We start from the raw sequence: 23294 nt of genomic DNA, 5'->3' as shown, positions 1-23294 counted from the left end.
TTTTTTTTTGGTATTTTATTTTGCTTTTCCAATGGAAAAAAATAAATTTTGAGGTTATGTGAGAAAGGTGTTAATACAAAAGTCGTAAATCTCTAGGTTTACTACAACTTTGCCATATAACTTTTTCTAAAGGACTCATAGTTTTGTTCGAAATCGACATTAAACGTTTTAAACCTTAAAAATTCAACCACGGAGAACTAATCTTCCACTTCCGGACCACAGATCATTCGTAATTTTTTTTCTCATTTTTGATATTTTATCTTGCTTGTTCAATGGCTTTCATCGCAGTAATTATTTCCTATAATTTTTGTTATTATATTTTATCTTGCTTTTCAATGAGTTTCATTGTACTATAATTTTTTTCCACTTTTTCGCATTTTCAAAAGTATTTGGCCTAATAATTGGTTTTCAATATTTTCAACAAAGCTTCGTTATCAACAAATTTTTACGTGTTTTAGGGTGTATAGTGTCTTATCAACAGATTATTTATGTGTTTAGGGGTCTACAGTGTATTTATCGGTCAGTCACTTTTTCGATGGAAGCACCATATATCATGTATGTAGGTTATAAAAAAAATATATTGTATACAATGTTGCTTAATCAATAGTTTATCGCATATTTTTAATTGTTCGTTTACATTGTGTTCTAAATTATTATTGTTTTTGTTTCGTTTCTCTTTTTTGCTTACTCATTTTGTTTTGTATAAATATAAATATCGTCACTTAAGCTAACTGTAAATTAAAATTAAAAAAACTGCGATACGCATATTATTTCGTTAGCGCGCTGTTTTAAAACTAATGCAATTTAGAATTGCTTAAATTTCTTAATAATGGCCACAAGTGTGGGGAGTGAGGAGTTTGGGATTTGGAGGGCTTGTTTTTCTTTTGTTTTTATAAGGCACATTTTGGCGCTCAAATTAAACGCGTACGCTTTAAATATGTTATGAGTAGACTATAAATAAATTTATACTGCGCTAAGGACGGTATTATGCTATCGCGCTGATCACGTAGTTGACCTATAACGCGTGGTATATCCAAATCCTGAAAACACACACGAAAATGTTGCATTAAAATAATTCTGAAGTACAACGTACCGCAAATACACAGCAACCCACCTCATTATGATCCAGCGTGTAGAGTAACAAATCAGCGGTCAACGTTACGCCCGAGCGTCCACCACCCTCCAGACAATGTATCAACACTGGCGGATTGGTGTTATGTCCCGGTGGCACTTCGTTTGCCGAAGCCATGCGCACGGAATTCAGTTCTTCGAGAAAGTCCAAAAAGTGATTCACCTCTAATGGACAATTCTGTTCACCCCAATTAGTGTAGTTCAAATGCCAAACGGAGCGATAGCGACGCGATGGTATGTGAAAGAGACGCAGCTTGCTGGTAATGCAACGATCTGTGGTTTGTGAGAATTCCTGATACACTTGGAACTGTAATTAAGCGAATGTGGTGAGTAAATGAAAAGTTATCGGATGTATTTGGGGCAAACTCACTTGATCAAACTCGAGCCGCTGGTTGCTATTCGGTGGCATGTAATTCAGACCCTCCGATAGCTTTACAATCAAATAGACGTCTGCCTCCCAGACACACTGCCAGAAAATATTTGTGGTCAGCTTGTCCTGTGGTGATTGAGCAATTATGTAGAAGCGTTGATTTGTGCCAACTGTGGCCTGTAAGAAGACAATTAGTGAAATTGTTAAAGGTCGGAGGTCATAAAATGTGTCCAGTTGTTCTTCAGTTACATATAAATGCTGATACTTTGCTTTACTTAACCTGAGTATAATTAATTAATTATATTTTATTTAATTATACTTTATTTAAATTTTTAATAACATAATTTTATTCTGCTTACCGAAATGCGCGACGCATTAACATAGCCCGTTTTATTCTCCCACGTCGGCGTTATGCTAACACGATTATAATCGTATGGCAAAAAGTTAGGATCGGAATTTTTCTTCGCGTTTTCTTCCATCAGCGCCCAGTCATAGCTGGCATTTTCGCAACGCTTCGGTATACTTTCAAATTCCATGAACAGTTGCGGATCATTCAGCTTCTCAGTGAGTATTGGGCACTGTAAATACATATATGGGTAACAGTTTTACATAAAATTTTTTATAGATAAATGTATTAAATAAGATATATATAGAACAAAAAAAACGTTAACTTCGATTACACCGTTGCTATATAATACCCTTCACAAATAACGGAGTTCCCATGCAAGAACATTACTTTAAATATTCAGTTTGTATGACAGCTATACGCTATAGTCGTCCGATGTGAACAATTTTTTCGGAGATTTTATTGTTACCTTGGAAAATATTCTGTGCCAAATTTCGTGAAAATATTTTATCAAATAAAAAAGTTTTCCATACAAGTACTTAATTTTCATAGTTCAGTTTGTATGGCAGCTATATGTTATAGTCGTCCGAACTGCACAATTTTTGTGGAGATTAGAGCGTTCTCATGAACATTAATCGCTGCCAAATTTCGTCAAGATATCTTGTAAAATAAAAAAGTTTTCCTACAAGGACTTGAGTTTGATCGTTCAGTTTGTATGGCAGCTATATGCTATAGTAGCCCGATCTCAAAAATTGATTCAAGTGTTGTAGCTTTACCTTGGACAATAAGCCTTGCCAAATTTCGTGTAAATATTTTGTCAAAAGAAAAAAATTTCTTATAAGGACTTGAGTTTGAGAGTTCAGTTTGTATGGCAGCTATGTACATACATATATGCTATATTGGTCCGATCTAAAAAATTGCTTCAAGTGTTGTAGTTTTGCCGTGAACAATAAGCCATGCCAAATTTCATGTAAATATCTTGTCAAAAGAAAAAAAATTCTTATAAGGACTTGAGTTTGAGCGTTCAGTTTGTATGGCAGATATATGCTATAGTAGTCCGATATGGGCGGTTCCGACAAATAAGTGAAGACTTGAAAAAAAAGTGACGTGTGCAAAATTTGAGATCGATATATCAAAAACTTGTACCTCAGTTCATATATATACATATGTATAGACCGTCTGGCTGTCTATATGGACTAGTTCCTGAGATATTGATCTAAATCGACACAACTCGTCAATAGGATTTTTTACATTTTTATACGGTCTCTGACGTTTGCTTTTAGGTCCACTGTTGGGGGATGATACCAGATACAGAATTACTCACCAATTTGTCCTTTGAGTACTGTCCGGAAATGGGTTGTAGCCGCGACACACCGGTCGACCAGCGATGCATCAAATTCAGATCGTCCTGTGCGAGTTTAACTTTCGCCGCTGTCTTTGCCGCATTCGATGACGACGCCTTCTCCCGTCCGAGCGTGGCGGATTTCTGTTTGTCCGGCGTTTTGCTGCGGCCCAAAATATTCCAAATTTTCTTACGTTTACCCTCCTTGCCGGTGGTGTTTGACGAATTCGTTGTGTTCGAGCTTTGTGTTGTGTTGCTAGAGTTGGCAGTGCTGTCGAGTAGCGATGAGTTGTGTGAGCGATGATGATGATGTTGATGATGCGACGCAGAGTGCTGCATGGTGGCGGCGGCCGAAACCGAGACATTAGATGATATCGAAGAGATGTTCATGGCACTAAATTGTTGCTGCGCTGCATGCAGCATTGAGTCTGTGGTGTCGTCGTGCAGTGACGAAGTTGTATGAGCGCGTGCGCCCACATTATTGGGCGACGTTGCAGCTGTAGCATCTGCGACGGAAGGGGAGCCGGACGCGGCGTTCTGCATTAACTGCTGTGTCTTATGCGCATGATGATGTTGCCTAGGCGGCGGTGTTTGCATCATTGATTGTTGTTGATGATTGCTGCCGCTATTATGACCTATGGCCGGTGCTGCGGAGGCGGCACGCACAGCACGTTGCGGTGGCGTTGGCTCTAAGAATTGCAGTTCAGTGCTAGCGGCGCGCTCAGCATATTTATGCATGTTGAGTGCAGCCGCGGCAGCTGCTTCCGCTTCGGCTTGTTGCTGCTGTGCTTGTGCTTGCGCGTGCGCCTGCGCCTGCTGCTGCTGCAGAAGCGCTTGTTGCTGTTGTTGAAGCGCTTGTTGTTGTTGTTGCTGCTGCTGCTGTTGTTGGTGCTGGTGATGATGATGATGTCGCACTGCAGGCACTGGTGGTATTTGTTGCTGCGCCTGCAGCTGTGGCTGCGTATGCGTTCCACCCGGCGCCGATTGTATTGAAGCTGTGCGATTACGCATCGCTTCGCTGGTTGCCGAAGAGCCCGACGAGCGTTGCTCCATATTCCGCTGCACTACTGGCTCTGCAGCTACATAGCGTGCATGTGGCACATTCTCATAAATCGGTTCGATAGAACCGTTTAAAGTGTTGCGTTGCAACGAAGCATTGGAGGCGTTCACTTGCAACTGCTGTTGTTGATGTGTTTGTGACTGCGGCACCTGTGGCAGTGGCGCTTGATGCTGCGCCTGCACTGATGGTGATGTCTGCCGGTAAATATTGTTGCTGTTGCTGGTAGCTGTGTTTTGTTCTGCATAGCTGGGTGGCAAAAAGAGATAGTCCTGCCGCAGCTGCGACAGTATAGATGGTTGTTCTTCAATCATATTTAAGTTTTCGAAAGTGCCATGCGGCAAATATGGCTGTGAATGACCGATATGCCCGGCGCCCATGTACGAGGAATGCGGTTGTATCAAGGCATGGTTGGTAGCAGCCACGCTTCCAACAGCTTGTGCTGCGCCGACGCTACTGCTGTGCACATACGGATACTGTGGATTGGGTAAATTACGATTTGACACCAGATCCGGCGATGAACCCGACACATATGAACGATAACCCATGAGCGGTCGATGTGATGCGACCGCCAAGTCGGGGGTGGACGAAGAATTCAAACGGTTAACCGGATACGGTGGCGGCGGTTTGCTGCGCACCATTTGCAAGCGATGTCCCAAATCAATATAAGCGCCACCACCACTCACACTATTACTATGACCGCCTGGCGCCATTGTAACGCCCGCCGCTGTTAGATGATGATGCTGCGCATGCATAGCGGCTGCGGGTTGCGCTACGTCAGGGTAGCGGTGCGGCGCTAATTGACTTAGTAGCACACCATCACCGTAAATTGCGGCCGCATTGTGTACATCAGGCTGTGAGCCGGCGTAATAGATGGCGCCACTAGCGGCCGGCGTCCCAGCCATAGCGACGGCAGAGGCGCTTGACGCCAATTGCGGTTGATAGTTGGCGTAACTGTTCATTTGCGGATGATGCAATTCGCTGGCAGGTGTGTGATACTTCAGCTGTACTGCAGTTTCATAGTCGGGTGCTGGGCGATATGTGGGCAACATGGCTTTCAGCCGCTCACGCTCGTGCGCGTCCACGCCGTGCAGTGCGACATTGCTGCCGTTGTTCGTTACGCTGCCACTCAAATGTCCGTGTACAATATTATTACTGCTACTGTGGAAAGCGGCGCCGCCGCCGATATTATTGGCGTTATTATTGCTTAGATCCAAACAGGAGCTGCTTTGCTGCAAGCGTGTATCCAACATGCTATTCGATAAATGCTGCGTCGAAGCGTATTCATGGCCATATTCCTACAAAGACAGTTAACAAATAAATAAATATTTATTTAACAAGACAAAATGTTAACTTCGATAGCGCCGAGGTTATAAATACCCTTTACAAACAGAGAATATTTCATACAAAAACTTGATTTTGATCGATTAGTTTCTACACCCTGAATTATTTATTCGAATATTGTACCGTTGCCTTGACCAACAATTCATAGCAAATTTGGTGAAGATATCTCGTGAACTAACAAAGTTTTCCACACAAGAACAGGATTTTTATTGATGTTGTTGTTATTGCCCGTTCCAGTTATGATGGTAAGATTCAGATAAGTTATAATCGAGGTCATCCAACGATAGTTCCAGGAAACTGCTGTTTCGACGGGGTCGGACCATAGGTTAAAGGGTGTCAGATGTGTAGGGCTAGTCATGTGGAGACTCGTTGTACGCTACAATTGTTTGTTATGTCGGGGCTGATTCTGGATAAGTAGGAGTTTAACCTGCTACAATATCCAGAACGAAGCTGCGCAAGGGTCGGATCTAACCACGTTTAGATGGGATTTTGATCGATCGGTTTGTATGACAGCTACATATATGCTACGGTGGTTCGATCTGAACAATTTCTTCAAAAATTGCACCGTTGCCTTGTACAATCAACTAAAAAAGTTCCCCATACCTTTGTACCTGCATTTTGATCTATCAGTTTGTATGACAGTTATAAGCTACAGTGGTCCAATATCGATTCGGACAAACGGGAAGTTTTTTGAAGAGAAAAAAAACGTATATAAAATTTCGATCGATATTTCAAAATTATTGTATATATTACCGACAAACGGATATGGCTAAATTGATTTTTATCACTTGATCTGATCATTTAACTATATATGTATTTTATAGAGTGTCCGACGTTTTTTTCGGAATGTTACAAAGTCCGTGTTTTTCTTCTTCTTCTATTGGCATAGACACCGCTTATGCGGTTATAGCCGAGCCTTCGTGTTGAGGGTATAAAAAATACCCAGTTATATATATTAAGGTATGACTCACCTTTGCCAGCCAACTCGGCGCTATAGCACCCACACTATGTGAATGCATAGCGCCATTCGGACCGCCACCGCCGCCGCCAGACTGATGACTGGCCGCTAGCGATATATTCGATGACATTAACGCATTGGACGCATGTGTGGAGGCGAGCAAACCATGATGTAAAGCCGGCGCTGACATGAATTCTGGATTAACCGCTGACAGCGCACCAACACCGCCGCCACCGCCACCACTCGTTATCGCATTGGGATTGTAAATGGCACGTTGTTGTTGCTCAAGCAGCAAATCTTCACGTGAATCATTAAAGTCACCATAAGCGTAAGCATCCATACCGCCCGCTAACACGCCACCACCACCAGTTACGCTCATCGAATTGCCATTCGCGCTCTCCGCATCACCCACAGACGACGCTGATTCCTCGTCTATGTAGCGTTTAAAGAATTTATGCTGTGTTACGCACAATTTCCAAAAGTAACGCGCAGTTTCGGCATCTGGAAATATGAATGAGCCCACAATCGAGCCATCCGTTTTGTTTTGTTCGATTTTAATGGTACGTTTGTCGATCGACACCGTTTGTGACTCTTTCCAGGGGAAATATTGGCGCCCATTGTCGGCCATCACAACCATGCCGTTAATAGCTAGACCAAGCAACAGATCGTTACCCAGTGTGTCTTTTGCGGGGAAGCGCTCCTCACCATAGCCATCCAATTGCTGGCAACATTGTATGTACATTTCTTCAGCCTTGGATTGCTGCAGATGCTGAATGCCGGCATTCTGCTGCAACACTTCTATAATGAGACTGTCGAGCAGATTGTCATCGTTGGCGAGACCTGCAAGGAAATCATATATGTATTTTCCAAAAAGTATAGACCAGTTTGTTTAATTCCTGCTACCTTGTAAATTCTTCGGCAACACCAGTGACTTCTTCAGATTATCCTTTGTCTGTTTGTCATTTTGATGACTATCGTATTCGGCTTGTCGGCAGTAGAGCGCTAACAGTATGGCAGTGCGTATATCGCAAATAATTTTACCCTCATAAATATCACTTTTCAATTGCAGAAAATAATAGCAACGTGTCAAGTCATCACTGCGCAATGGGTCGACATAATGGCGCACGCGTAAATATATTTTCGTACTCGCTGCATATTTTTCCAGCTGTCTGCTCAAGGACCGTTCCAAATCAACCCATTTCAATTCGTCCTCTTTACCCTTCACCACATAGCGTAGACCGAAAAATTCGGGTTTTTGTAGATTTAATCGCTGACAGACATTGTCTAAACACTCTTGTCCTTTGCTTTCCGAACTAATTGTACAATCAACGGTTGTGGATGTTTCTGTAAAGTGAAATTAAATGTTTCGTATTTAATTAAATCTTGACATGAGTATTTTATGGATTCATATAAGAAAAAAAATAGAATGGTCAAGCCTGAGCTGGATCAAGCCATGCCCATTGATGACTCCAATATCAATTCCCACGACAGCCGGTTGTACCTTACCAGAATTGGTCCGGCTTTTATCCGGACAAGGGTTGTTTTTTCGGCTATCTAACCAAAAACCAAAGGCTCCAATATACCAAAGCCATTTCCCTAACTGAACAGCGAAAACAGCATTCGAAAGAAAAGCAAGAGGTGGAGGATTTATACCTAACAGTTGAGGATCTGATACCATATCAAATTCCGTTATTCAGCCAGTATTTTGCAAAGTATACCTCGAACTAAAAAGTAGCGAACTCATTCCATTTCAAAAGTTATAATGTAAAGGACACAGAAAATTTACCGAAAAATTCCGAGTATAGCTCTGATCAATTTTGATTCGGACTGACTGTATTTTAATACATAACTTTAATATCGCCTTCAAAATAGGTTCTATTTAAACCAACTCAAGCACGTAATCCAAATTTCCATACTCATATTATAAGCCTCGGGTGGGATGACTTTTAGTGCTTTCAGTAAGTTTTAGGTTTTTCGTTTTCGGCTCATTTTTGGACCACCATTTGCTAGATTATTGAAAACGTTTCGACCTCATCTTCAGAAACCCAAGTCTCGTTGTTGTTGTTTTAACGGTTATCCAGCTCCCGTTAGGATGGTAAATTTGAGATAAGTTGTCATCAAGGTCTTCCAACGATAGGCCCAAGACGTGCTGTAGAATTAGCTGAGCATGCATAGAGGATGTTAGTGTTATACAGGGACTCGTTGCTCGCTGTACAAATATTTGATATGTTAGGGTCGATTCTGGATAATTAAAAATTAATCAATTCCTACAACAGCCCGTTCCACGTTACCGGATTTTATCCGGCCTGTATTTTCGGAGACTCACCTCGTTTGAATCAGTAAACCGTTGTCAAGCAACTATTTTGCCACCTCACTAGCAGTAGGATCAAGCTACTTACATAGTAAATTTGTCCGGCTGCCAGGCCACAGCGGAATCGTCGGTAACTGTAAAGTCGATGAGCTTGCAAGAAGTAATACCGTTACCCAATTTCATAACGATGGGAACTGGCTCGGAATGGAACCTAAAAGTTGAATTACTATCACTTAGCTTAATTAAATGTTGGGCTGGCTCTAGGCGCTTTGTTGATATGTGACGGTCTTTTTAATCCATACCAAGGAATTCAGGGCATAATAACGGTCAAGCATCTCTAGCTGTTCAAGTGGAATTATTCGTGGCCGCACGAAAAATCAATCCTTCCTAACCAAACCAAACCTGTTAGAAGTGTAACGAAAATATTAAAGGAAATTTTTTGAGACGATCTATAATATATGATGCCAACACGACAGATTTAGAGAATCCGACCTTTTCGAACCAAATTTCGTTCAGCGATGAAGCCAATTGCTGGCTCAATTGGTATGTAAACAAGCCAAATTGCCGCAATTGGAAGGAAGAACAACCTGAAGAGTTGCAAGAGCTGCCTTTTCATCAAGAAAAAACAACGATTTGGTGTGGTTTGTAGACCGGTGGAATCATCGGTCCACAACCACCAACCAGCTGTTTGATACCTGAAATTGAAGCTCGTGATCTCGGCGATATTTGGTTTCAACAAGACGTTGCCACTATCTACACATCGCATCAATCAATGGATTTATGCAAAGAACATTTCAGTTAGCAGATAATTTCACGTTTTGGGCCGATTAGTCGATTGGCTACCAAGATCGTATGATATCACACCGTTAGACTTCTTCAGTTACCAGTCAAAATGCTCGAACGAGTCATCGAAAATTGGACTCAACGGATGGACCATCGTCCCTAAAAAAAATTAGATGATTTTTGACCTTCTAAAATTACATTTTTAATACAATTGAACGAAACTGATCACAACCGGCTAATAGCTGATGATACATTTCACACACAGATGGATTGATGAAGGTAATTTCAATTAACTTCCAGCTGACAGCAGCAGCAGTAAATTGCACTTTCAAGTAAAATAACGAAATTCGAATTACTTAAGAATTTTCAATAAGCCAATTAATTAGCAGCATATGACTATTGGAAAGTAACATATAGTATGTATGTATGTACATATATACAAGCAAACTATAGATGGATATACCGCGCGAAGGAGAAACATAGCTGCCATTAACTTTAATGACATATAATAAAAATTACTTAATTCAATTAAAAGCGAACAGTAGTACAAAAAAGTTCTTTTTTAGCTGGAGTTGAAGATTGAAAGCAACCATAGTCATAGCTACAAAGATATACTTTATAATATTTTTATAGGTCGACCAAAGCACGACAGCTGTTGTGTGAATCCGTCTGTTATTCCACGCTATTGCTGCGCCCACTGCCAATGCCACGCGTTTTGTTTATAATAATAATTGTCATAACCAAAATTGAAATAAAAAGCACACAAATGTTATTAGTATGCCATAATTATTATTACCAACAATACCAACTAGCGTTTCTATGCATATAAACAAACGTTTATACTGGATGTAGACAAATGAATTTTTATATAAAAGAATATTAGGGCAATAAAAAGTTGACGGCGAAATTGTCTTTGCATACCAATGAGCAAGTTGCCAACGCAAAGACAAATATTTTTAAACAAAGTTTAAAAAGTATATACATATAATATATGAGCGCAATTTTCTGAATGATCTATGACATTATGAATTGAGAATAATATATAATTTATTTTTTATTTTATTTGCTTTTAATATATTGTCAATTTCATTAAAATAATAATGTTTATAAGGAGTATATCGTGGTGTTGTCATCACCAATTCGATTAAGTAACAACAGCTCCATCTTTGACCATTGGGATCCCTAAACTTTTCTTGTCAAAAATAATTTTTTGGTTAATTATTCATAATTTTTTCTATGGTTTCTAAACTTTTCTTGTCAAAAAGAGCATGTGATTAATTATACGTAATATTTCTTGAAAACGCGCACTGGAAGAAATCATCTGTTAGCTGCTAGACAGATGACACTAGTCTACGCTACAAAAGTAGACTGACAGGGACAACAAACAACGCCATATTTTCCCGCTTTTTTGACATTTCTCTTCAGTAAGGTTTGCCATTTTTCCATGGAAAGACATACAATGAAACAACGAGTCGAAATTATTAATATTTACTACCGAAATTCGTACTTAGTGGCCTTAACTTTAAGAGCGCAACGTCTAACTTATGGTCGTCATAATCGTCCCGTCAGATCAACAATTGAGTGTCTAGTAGAAAAATTTGAATACAAATTGATCTCGTGCCGGTAAGACAGAGAAGTAGTGCCGAGGATATTGCTGCCGCTAGCGCATCAATTTAGGAAGATCCAAATCAGTTTCTCACACGTCATTCTCAAGCGTTGGGCATCTCTGTGGCGTCGTTGTGGCAAATATTGCGAAAAGATCTTGGCCTACATTTTTACAAGATCAAATTGACGCAACAACTGAAGCCGAGACCAGAATCGTTTTATGTTCGTGAGTTGGTTTGAACAAAAACTTGAAAATGATCCGTATTTTCATCGAAGAAACATCTTCAGCGATTAGGCTCATTTCTGGCTGAATGGCTTCGTCAATAAGCAAAATATGCGTTCTTGGACACGCAGCAATCCACGTACACGTACTCCATGAGTCACCATTGCATTCCCAACAAATTACGGTTTTGTGCGGTTTATGGGAAGGCGACGTCATTGAGCCGTACTTCATGCGTGATCAAAACCGTCACGTTACTGTAAATGGGAATCGTTACCGCTCAATGATAACCGAATATTTTTGACCCGAATTGTATGATATGGACTTGGACAATATGTAGTTCTAACAGAACGGCGCCACAAGCCACACAGCGAATGTCACAATCGATTATCTCACGAAATGTCCAAGTCAATTGGAGGCCTCGGTTGTGCGAACACCACCAAAATCTTCTTTCAAGTCGTCAAACGTCTCGAGCTTTTCTACGTAGACCAGTGACTTCACATAGCCCCATAATAGTCCAGCGGTCGCACGATCTTGGAGGTCCACGACAAGATATAATGCGCTCACCAAAAGTTTCCTTCATTAAATTTTTCCGTTGGCTGTATGGCAAGTAGCGCCGTTTTATTAGACCCAAAGCTCAGTGCCAGGTAACTTGTAAGTGGTTTTATAACTTCCCTAAGATATTGCTATAAAACGAAAAGATCTAAAAAATCAGTAGCTGACGCTTAAGGGTTATCAAGTTTATTGTAAGGAATTGGGGTATGCAAAAGCTCCCTCTCATAACAAGCCAAGCGATCGTGTCACAAATCAATTAATATATAATATCAATTTTCAAAATGCCTCCACAATCCCTGTATTTGTATATTTTATGATTATAAATTTGGCAGTTGACAGGGACTTAAACGTATAAGGTAAATCGGATCCATTCTAGTTTTTATATATAATTTGTGCGAGAACCGAAAAATGTACTTAATATTAATTAATATTAATAATTAATCACCATAAAACTGTTGAACTGCGGTGTTTAGGAGCATAGCACCATAAAATAACGGCAATTTAGATTATAAGATAAAAATTATTAATCACGAAATTTAAATAGGACAAGAATAAACAAAATAAAAAACACATCTGACGACAAACAATGTGTGGCAGAATGAAAGAGATAAATTATGCGTGCAAATAAACGTTAATAACAGTCGACAACAAAAATATGGCAACGGAAAATGAGTACCAATTATGGCAATATATTTGAAATCGTTCAAAAAAAAAATGTCAGAATACCTTTTTCGCAGTGAGAAATGATCACAAAAAATTCTTAATATTTGATAGACAATTTGGTGAGTTTTTGTCAGTACTGAGAAAGCTTCTGTATAATCCTAATCTATATATATATATGCTGAAAAATTGCTAGTCAGAAGGTAAGACAGCAGTTACGTTACGATATTGTATATCGCATTAACGAGTTATAGGCTTGACAGACGGCAGCATTATAATAATAATGGATGATCCGCAGTTAATCCGGATTCATTCAAGAGTTAGTGAAGTTAACTCCGTTGCTCCGGTTAACTGCAAAATCCAAGTAATAGTTTTGGAGATACAGCCTTGGAAACTTGTGCGCTAGAGGCCAGCTAGGCTAAGTGCGCCGTCTTTAAACACTTTTTTTTCGAAACTGTGTTTTTGAAGTCGGTTGGCAAGATTTCTCGAGAACTATTCAACCGATCTTCATGAAATTGTACACAGGTCTTTGAGATACAATTCTTAAAGACTATGACTTTTTACAACTATTTCAAAAAAAAATGTCGCTTATTTTTCATTTTTTTGAAATAATGTCTGCCAAAAATCCACTTTTCAGCTTTTTTTCATTCATCCAAGTTCTAAGTTAAGGTTTTAAACTAAAACACGTATTTTTTCATCCGCTAGGATGATATTACCTTACCTCTGCCACATCCTTCTGCTGTCATTTGGAGTAGTGTATGTTTTGCTACCTGACCGATTACGAGGTGAAGGCATGTGCGCAGTTGCATGTAAGTCCTTGCAGCCTCGTTAGTTGGAGCCGTACCGAAGTCTTTGCGATGCTTTTGAGACCCCAGCCACGGCCTCATAGTGATTATCGGTCACACGATCATGGTGTACAACCACCTGACAATCGATTGCACACCATTACTGCTTTAGTCGCTTTGACCATGGTCAGGTCAACATACTGCTTTCACCGCAATGTGGAATCCAGCGTTAGACCAGGATATTTGACCATGTTAGTCATCTATACCTCTCTAACCAGGTTCCTTTAGCCGTGTTGGGACCGAAAAAATCCAGTCCTTTGGAAGAAAAATTTTTTATTTGACAAGGTTTCTTCCTGAAATTCGGCATGTATTGCTATCAAAGACAATGTTAAAATCTCTGAACATAACACAAAGGTATAGCTGGGAATGAACTGGCTGATGAGCTCGCCTGCTCCGCAGCATCCAGTAACATGGTAGTTCCTGAATCCTTCATCGTCGTCGGTCCTCATACTACAAAGGAACTGCTCTGTAAGGACGAAGGAGTATGTAGAGAGAGGTATTGGCAACAGCCAAGACCTAATTTGCCAATGGGTATAGGAATTTACCTATAATTGCATTTAGTGAACCTACTATTGACGCACAGTGTAACATAATTAAAATGAAAAAGTAATTTTGAAAAGAATATCAGCTGGAAACGCAAGATTTACAAATACATATATTCATGAATAAATGATGGCAAAACGCATTGCCAAATGTGGCGACCAATGAATAAATTAAATTAGAAGCTAATAAGCAATAAATATTAGATTTTTTAATTGGACATATATAGATATTTCCTATTGGTGTACAAAAATGTAGATTAGAATAAAAATATTTTGCAAGATAAGAGCGTAAATTCTTAAGATAAGTTGAGGCACTTGTTGGCTTAAAAGGTAAAAGAACATAATAAACAATAGACTTAAGCACGGACCGGAAATGGCGGAAGGTAATCACAATATTAGGAAACAATAAACGATAAAGCTATGTGATTTTGTTTTTGTTATTAAATTGGTTACAAATATTACATAGAGATATTTCGCTTAGTCAACTTTCAATACATACACGCAAATAGTTTTATAACTTTCTTATCAAGTGCTTCACGCGAATTCTTAATGTTTGCCAGATAACTAAAAAATGCGTTAGAAGAGTTGAAAATAATTAGTGAAGTAGTGAAGTAATTTGGGGAAAAAAGAAAAACTTTGCAAAACCAAATTTTTACACAATATTCAATCGATCTTTAATATAAAGTTTCCTAAAATAGAATCCAGTTAGAACCTTTTAACCCTCGAATAGTCTGTAAATGTAGAAATATTACATGCATACACCCTACAAAACATTTTCTGTAATCATAGTTCCAGAGTTGCAAAGGTATGAAAAATAATAATTTAATTAACATTTGAAAAAAAATTCTTAAAACAAAAATAAACAATTTTAACTAAAAATAATTTTTAAATTTTTAATCCCAAATTCCGGATTGAAAAATTAAATTTAACGACAATATTGGTATTAAGTCTCCTAAGTCACAACGACTCACCTAGCCCCAGCATATTAATAAATTCCAATATACTGATAGGTGCTATTGAAGCGATGTGCTCCCTATTTGGAAACATGGATCCAAGGGCCTTTATCCTACATCTGCAGACTGTTATGCAGTCTTTTTGCAGGTGTTCTGGTGCTTCAAGCTCTCTGGCGCAGAACCGGCAATTTACGCAAGAAGCTAGGCCCAAGTTGTATAAGTGTTTTCTAAGCTAACAGTGGCCAAGGTAGAATGCGACAAGTAGTCTGAATTTGTCCCTAGTGAGGTTAATTACATATTTAACGTGCTGTGCTTCTATAAAAGTTAATGTGGGGTAGCAACTTGATATGTTGCATGACTTGGAGTTGTTGCCAATATCTCTCTCTCTGGCGACTTCTTCTTTCTTGCGGAGCAGCTCTTTATGATAAGAGGACCTACCGCAACAAAGGGTTCAAGTCCTACCATATTCGTGGTTGCTGCGGAGTGGACGAACACATCAGTCAGTTCATTCCCGGCTATACCTTTGTGACCGGGCACCCAGTTAAGGTGCACTATGTTACGAAGTGATGACTGTTCAGTCATTCTATACACTTCTGCACCAATAGCAATTTGATCTCGTACAAAGAGATCACTTTAAGTGCCGCTTGACTGTCGCTAAGTTCTTTACGATAGTTGCGTTGGAGGTTTATCTCTACGCACTGACTTATAGCAAAGACCTCTCGGAAAACTACCCCTCCCCTCCGACGTTTTCAAGCCGTCGATATACCACTTGATTGTACTATCCCTATACAATAGCTTGTGAGCGGAATCGTTCCAAAGGGCCTTACTGATGAGGGTAACCTTGAACTTCTTAGTGAAGTTTTACACTTTTGGTAAAGCTTTTCCTTGGGAGAAGAGCCAGTGGTATTAAGTCCTTCATGCGCTGAAAAGAGATTACCTTACCTCTCCCAAACCCTTCTGCTGTCATTTGGAGCAGTGTGTATTTGGCAACCTGACCGATTACTAGGTGACGCGACGTGAGATCCAGCATGACAGGTGCCGCCGTCGGACATGCGCAAGCCTACGATGCTTTCAAGGCCCAAGCCACCGTTCCATATGTGATATTTGGTCTCACGATCATGGTGTACAACCACCTGACAATCCTTGGCTTGCAGCCCCAGGATCTTCCAGTTGACCGATTGCACAGCATAACTGCTTTAGAAACTTTGACTGGTCAGATTAACATGCTGCTTCCAAGAGATATCTCTATCTCTCTACCACAAGGATTAGAGTCCTGAGGTTCAATCCAACCACACTGCACCATCCCTTGACTAGGCCTAGTTCCATTTGTACGATATCGTAGAGAATTTTTCTCTAGCTATCATAATAATGTCATCCACATATCCGCACAGCGGATTTCATTGTTAGAATTATCAGTTAGCAACACGAACGGTGTGTCCACGAAAAGACTCCATAACAGGGGGAATAGCACTCCACCCTGCGGGCAGCCTCTTCTAGGCCCGAGACAAACCTGGTATCCCCTACTGTGGTTTCAGCTATTTTGCACGGCCTTTATCCATCTGCGCACCAGTGCTGTCACATTTTTTTCTTCAGTGCCCTTACTACGCTCATATGAGACCTGCTGTCGAAGGCACTTTCGATGTCTAGGAAGACGTAAAAAATTACCTCCTCACTTTCCTGCGAACTCTGTATCTCCAAGGTTAGCTGGTACAGAGCAGTATTGGTTGACCGGCCTGCTATATAACAGAGGCGGATGCAGGGAGAAATGAGAGAAATTCCAATTCATATTGAAGTCACTGTTGAAGAAATTGTCAAAAGATTCTCAAAACTTAGCCCACATTGTTTTGTTTTGTGAAATTTTTCTATTCAATACACGAAATGACTACAGTATTATACAACAGTAATAAAGTATGTCACCCGCACGTCTACGATTTATAATGTTTGAAATTTTCCACGATGATGTCACTCTATATAAATACTACTATATTTAATATATTAATCTTCATGTTTCAAGTAAATGGTTATATCATTTTGCTTCTGATAGTATAAGTTCCTAGGTCGCTGGTCCTCTTCCACTGCCTTCTTGAAAATGGTGCTTCGGAAGACTCACCCAATTGCCGCTATTTTGTATAGAAATATCAATTTTAACATTTTGTATACTGTCAAATACATCTAAGCGTGAAAGAAAAAAGTTCGGATATATTTACACCTTACACCTTAAAACATCATCTACTTGGTGCTGTAATAATGAACTCTAACCCCTTATAAATCGAGTTTAGTTCCATTTACGTGTCTAGTAATGATACATAGTTGTAAGAAATCCTTGTCCAGTTGGAATTTGTTTGTCGTATAAAAATCCGAGAATGTTTCAGTTGTGTAAACCATATAAAATAGTTGAGACTCGAGTACTAAAGAAAGCATTAGAATCTTAAACTCACTTGAAGTAACAACAATAATAATAACAAGTAAGGAAGGTCTAAGTTCGGGTGTCACCGAACATTTTATACTCTCGCATGATAAAGTGATAATCGAGATTTCATTATCCGTCATTTACATATTTTTTTATTTTGCTGTAAATTTAATTAGATTTTATCAATTTGTGTACTTTGAGTATTGAATTGTATTTTCATTTCCTAATGTACATACATATATGTATATTATACAGAGAAGGCATCAGATGGAACTCAAAAGAGCATTGTATTGGAAGAAGGCGTGGTTGTGAACCGATTTCACCCATATTTCGTACATTGCATCAGGGTGTAAAGAAAATATTATATACCGAGTTTCATTCAAATCGGTCTAGTAGTCCCTGAGATATGGTTTTTGGTCCATAAGTGGGCGACGCCACGCCCATTTTCAATTTTTAAAAAAAGCCTGGGTGCAGCTTCCTTCTGCCATTTCTTCCGTAAAATTTAGTGTTTCTGACGTTTTTTGTTAGTCGGTTAACGCACTTTTAGTGATTTTCAACATAACCTTTGTATGGGAGGTGGCCGTGGTTATTATCCGATTTCTTCCATTTTTGAACTGTATATGGAAATGCCTGAAAGAAACGACTCTATAGAGTTTGGTTGACATAGCTATAGTAGTTTCCGAGATATGTACAAAAAACTTAGTAGAGGGCGGGGCCACGCCCACTTTTCCAAAAAAATTACGTCCAAATATGACCCTCCCTAATGCGATCCAAATTTCTTTGTGCCAAATTTCACTTTAATATCTTTATTAATGACTTAGTTATGACACTTTATAGGTTTTCGGTTTTCGCTATTTTGTGGGCGAGGCAGTGGGCCGATTTTTCCCATCTTCGAACTTAACCTGGTGTCAAGAAATACGTGTACCAAGTTTCATCATGATATCTCTATTTTTACTCAAGTTACAGCTTGCACGGACAGACGGACGGACGGACAGACAGACATCCGGATTTCAACTATACTCGTCACCCTGATCACTTTGGTAAATATAACCATACATACATATATCTGACCCTTTTAGTTTTAGAACTTACAAACAAGAGTTATGTGAACAAAACTATAATACTCTTCTTAGCAACTTTGTTGCGAGAGTATAAAAACTCGAAACCTATAAAATCAGCAAGGCAAAAAACATAACATCAATTGCCAAACAAGTGGCGCTACGCACTAACGCACTCATATAGTAACCGCATGCTTGCATAGATACAAACATATGTACATATGTACATACATATGTACAAACAAATGTACGCACTTAACCACATACATACATACATAACATTTAAAATGATAAAGGAATTTTAGTTGCCTTATCAAAAAATATAAATGGGAAAAAAACAAAGCTTGTTATGAGCTAAGCGTACTACACACCTCAATAACTGAATTAACCGTGTTCATAACTAAACTGTTAATAACTGAATATCAATTGCTTGCAGCCGAACTAAACAACGAACGTCAGCGTCACAGTTGACGTCAACATCCGCCGTTGCCGTTGGCGCCTACAATGGCGTTAATGAAGACAGAACACCTCAAGAATGAATAGCACTAATAATAAACTCAACTGAAAGAGGGAGAATAAAACAATTTTTATCTTAAATTAATTAGCAAATAAAATGCATACAGCGTTAAATAAACGGGCAAAATACAGTCACAAAAACACGAACAACAAACTCAACTCAAATAAATAAAAATTCTATGGTGTATGAGTGTTATAAAGTAGGTAGTATGGTACTCGTATAAGATGTTAGGTTTATTATTCATGCGTATATGGGTATGCTTAACTAGATGTGACGTTAAAGTTATAAAACAAAGAATGGTTGGAGTGGAATGCGGTAGAATATTGTTGTAAAAAATTGGCGCACTAAGAGAGTAGAGAGCGTAGATCTTATGGCCGGAGAAACATTGTGGGTGGAGATAAAATAAAAACAAGAAGAAAAAATTTAACTTCGGTTGCACTGAAGCTAGAATAGCCGTCACAAATAAAAATGTTTCCGTATTATGACAGTTCAGTTTATATGGCAGCTATATGTATAGTTGTTCAATCTGAACAATTTGTTTGGAGATTGTACCGTTGCCTTAAACAGTAACATGCAAACACAGGCGAATCGTTCGTTAGCTCAAGTCCTACCGAGGTCTGCGATGATTTTGAGGCCCAAGCCACCGCTCCATATTTAATAATCTGTCTTAGATTTGACCAGTCAGATCAACATGCTGCTTCCACCGCGAGTGGAACCAGCGTGAGACCAAGATATTTTAACATATTAGTCATCTCTATCTCTCTGCTCACGAGGGTTAGGTTCCTGAGGCCAGGTAGAGACCTGAGACTAGAAAACGGGACGATGGCCAGGTCTTGTTCCCTTTGTACGACATCGCAAAAAGTGTCCCCAAATTTCCCTCTGTCTATAATGAGTTCGTCCACGACAAGGCTCTATAACAGGCGGTTAGTACTCCTCCCTGTGGGCATCCTCTAAAATTCTAAATTGATATCACCCTGCTCACAGTGGATCTCCATTGGCGTCTTAAAATGTTGTTGTTGTTGTAGCGGCAGAATTCTTTCGTGTTGATAGTCCTTGGCCGGATAAAAATCCGGGTCCATTCCGGTTACGTAGACCCGACTGTCGTGGGCTTAAAATCTTGTTGGACGCTAGTAGCCAAAGTTGTGTGAAAAAGGGTGAGGTGAAACATCCAGGCAATTTCTCCTCCATTGTCCTACCTTTATAAGACTCGAGATTGAAACATCTCGATAATCTTACATTCGGCGAACCAGAAGACATAGCCAAAACTGATAAAAACCGACTCATCAAATTTATTACAGACTCAAAGCGCTTGGTCGAAATGTAAGGACCTTACTGCTATAAGGTGCAGAGGCATGGGCGATGACAACATCTGATAAGTCGACGTTAAGAGTTTTCGAGAAAAAAGTTCTGCGAAAGATTTACTGTTCTTTGCGCGTTAGCCACGGCGAATATGGCATCCGATAGAACGATGAGCTGTATGAGATATACGACGGCTACGCTGAATAGGTCGCGTCGTCCGAATGGACGGAAACACCCCAGTTTTGAAAGTATTGGACGCAGTACACGCCAGAGGAAGGAGAGAAAGACCTTCACTCCATTGGAAAGATCAAGTGGAGAAGAATCTGGTTTCGGTTGGAATCTCCAATTGGCGTCACATTGCGTAAAGAAGAAACGACTGGCGCGCGGTTGTTAACTCGGCTATAAAGAGTTGTAGGACAGATATTGAGAAGTTATAAAGAGGGAAAATACTTTGTTTATAAAAAATATATCTATATATAGCGGAGATTTAAACATTAGCCTAAGGGACAAAACCATTTTTATAATAATGCAACAAAAAAGATAAGCCATAACAATGATAATTGGGGCACTGTAACCGGACTTGTGCAAACTGTCGATATGGAAATTCCCGAGCACCTCATTACTGCACAGCAGTTTGTTGAATATATGTAGATCCTTAAATCTATGTAGAATTCGACCTCATCACCACAGTAACACTCAGCAGCATGTTGAAATTTATGACACTGCTGAGCTTAAATAATTATGAGCTTTTGTTGAAAATTAATTGGGAAATGAAGCTGTATAATTTACCATATGTATGTATGATATTATGTCTCTCATTTTTCGATAGGTGACAGCTATATCTACTACCAAGTGGCCGTGTACCGCGATAGTTCTACCTTACAAGAACGGACCCCCATTTTTATCCGGCTAAGGACTGTCACACCGGCAGCATTCCCGCAAATTACTTCATAAATGTTTTTAACAACAACAAAAGTGTGCAAATTAAACAATTATATTAAATATTACGCCTGAAATATAAAAATAATTGCTCGTAGCTGTTAAAAAAGGAATTCCAGTATCAGACACGATTCTGATTACTTTGGCGGTCGGGTAAAAAACAGGAATTTCGGTATAAATGGGGTATACGGATAAGGGAGCTTATCCAGAGGAGGAATATGCAAAAATAATGTTGCTAACACTTCTGAAGACAGAATGACATCTTGCATATTTCCAAAAAAATAATTAGAAGAGCTATGACTAATGAGCTTTAGGTTAATTTTACGGAAATGCATATAAAAACTATACTAATATACTTTTTTCCTAAGAAAGTTAACGTTTAACGTTTTTAATATTGAGGAATTGGTTTCATTGACGTAAATCACTCATAGTTTAATATATGTATGCCCGGTATTAAATTTAATGCTCATAATTACAAGGTTTTATGTAATTACAGAGTTTTGACTTCTGAGTTAGTTGAATAATAATAACTTTTTATTATATGCACTTTAATCCATTCAATCCACACATGCGTTTGTACACATTAGTTTGTATTTACTTTCGTCAAGTGTCAATATTATGCACCGGCAGAATCAATACGTTTACGTCGACAAAGCACTGACGTTAAACTACAAAAGGGGCGTATAGGTATTTATCATCCAATTGGAATATACGTACATACATATTAACACATGCACTCACAAATATATATTTTTATCGCGCACCTTTCAATCAATTGTCAACACTTAAGCCACTTGCTTTCGCCAAATAAAGGCAAAGAATTTTTATATGATTTTACAATTTACGTGAAAATGTGTTTTATCAGCAGTGAAATAACAAGAAAAAATCATTTCTTCAAGCAAATCGCAACTTACACAACAGCTAATACATTTGTACATATGTATACACAGTAAAAATTATTTTTGAAACATTTACATGTTTGTTTAACACCCCCACAAAGATTTATTGTGTAGCATTTATGTACGAGAACACAAGAAACTATGGTTTAAAAATAAAAACTCACCTAATAAATGATGCACTGAGATGACAAACAAGCTCTTCGATGTCACGTTATATTGACGATACTTTTTCAAAAATTTCAGCGGCATTATCATCTACTAATTAGTATTGCTTTGCACGGGCACTTTGCTCTACGTTACTTCGCTGCGTCAAACGCGCAGTCACAGTCGCAGCTGGAGTTTGTTTATTGTCGCGTTGCTTTTACACACTGTAACGCAGTTGACGTTTTTCGTTTGCTATCGGTCGCCTTTCACGTTAGGCTACTAGGCACATTCAACCCACAATTGGACTTGTTGCGCTCTCGCACTCAGTCACCAACTAAGGTATAACGTTTCTGCCCGTTTGGAGCAGCATTAGCGCATACAATCACACGCACTTTTTTGTCGTTTCGTTAGCCATTTGCATATAAATTACACAATTTGTATTTTTTTCTTCGCTTGGTATTTCTATTGTCGTTGAATATGTAAAATTTAACGTGGATAGAACTTAATATTAATAGGTGTACACGTACACTTATTAGACGCCTCACAAAAACTCAAAAGCCACAATTATTAATGCTTGCTTAATGGACTTATTAGACACAATATTACACTTTTTTGTTTTATTTAAAAGATACAAGCCAATTTAATAAGGTCGTATCTATAGCCGCATGCAATAAATTTAACGAAATCTTTACGCACTAATTAAAGCGGCTAACAAATATAAGCAACTAAATTATAAGAAACTTTCGCAAATTTTCCACGCTTTCGCAGTTGCCCGTCTGTTCTCGTTTAGATTTTTATCGACTTTCACGTATTTTTTCGTAACAATGTATATGCGATTTCGTTAATTGAAAAATAAATAGACACATATAATAAATGTTAACAAGAAACTTAAATTAAATTTAAGAAAAGAAGAAAGAATTTCGTTGCGTGTTGTGTCGATGACTGTAACTTTGATAATTTTGACAGTCCACAAATTTTTTAAACGAACGTTTGTCATATCTACTTT

The 23294-nt window shown here is 38.9% G+C and overlaps 1 protein-coding gene across 1 annotated transcript; it reads right to left on the bottom strand.

Annotated features, from left to right (window-relative positions):
* LOC120767723 (tyrosine-protein phosphatase non-receptor type 14) lies at positions 1–23220 on the bottom strand. Its single transcript, XM_040093929.1, has 8 exons — positions 22309–23220; positions 7452–7892; positions 6562–7388; positions 3172–5544; positions 1861–2079; positions 1502–1678; positions 1115–1438; positions 1–1040 (listed from the first exon to the last, which is right to left on the bottom strand). Exons 1-8 carry the CDS (start codon positions 22397–22399, stop codon positions 912–914), a joined length of 4581 nt encoding a protein of 1526 aa, XP_039949863.1. The 5' UTR covers positions 22400–23220; the 3' UTR covers positions 1–911.
* Positions 23221–23294: the final 74 nt, after the last annotated feature.

Source organism: Bactrocera tryoni, chromosome 2, assembly GCF_016617805.1.
Source record: "Bactrocera tryoni isolate S06 chromosome 2, CSIRO_BtryS06_freeze2, whole genome shotgun sequence".
Classification (NCBI taxonomy): Eukaryota; Metazoa; Arthropoda; class Insecta; order Diptera; family Tephritidae; genus Bactrocera; species Bactrocera tryoni.
Note: the sequence above shows the minus strand (reverse complement) of the source record. Positions and strands in the feature narration are given on the sequence as shown.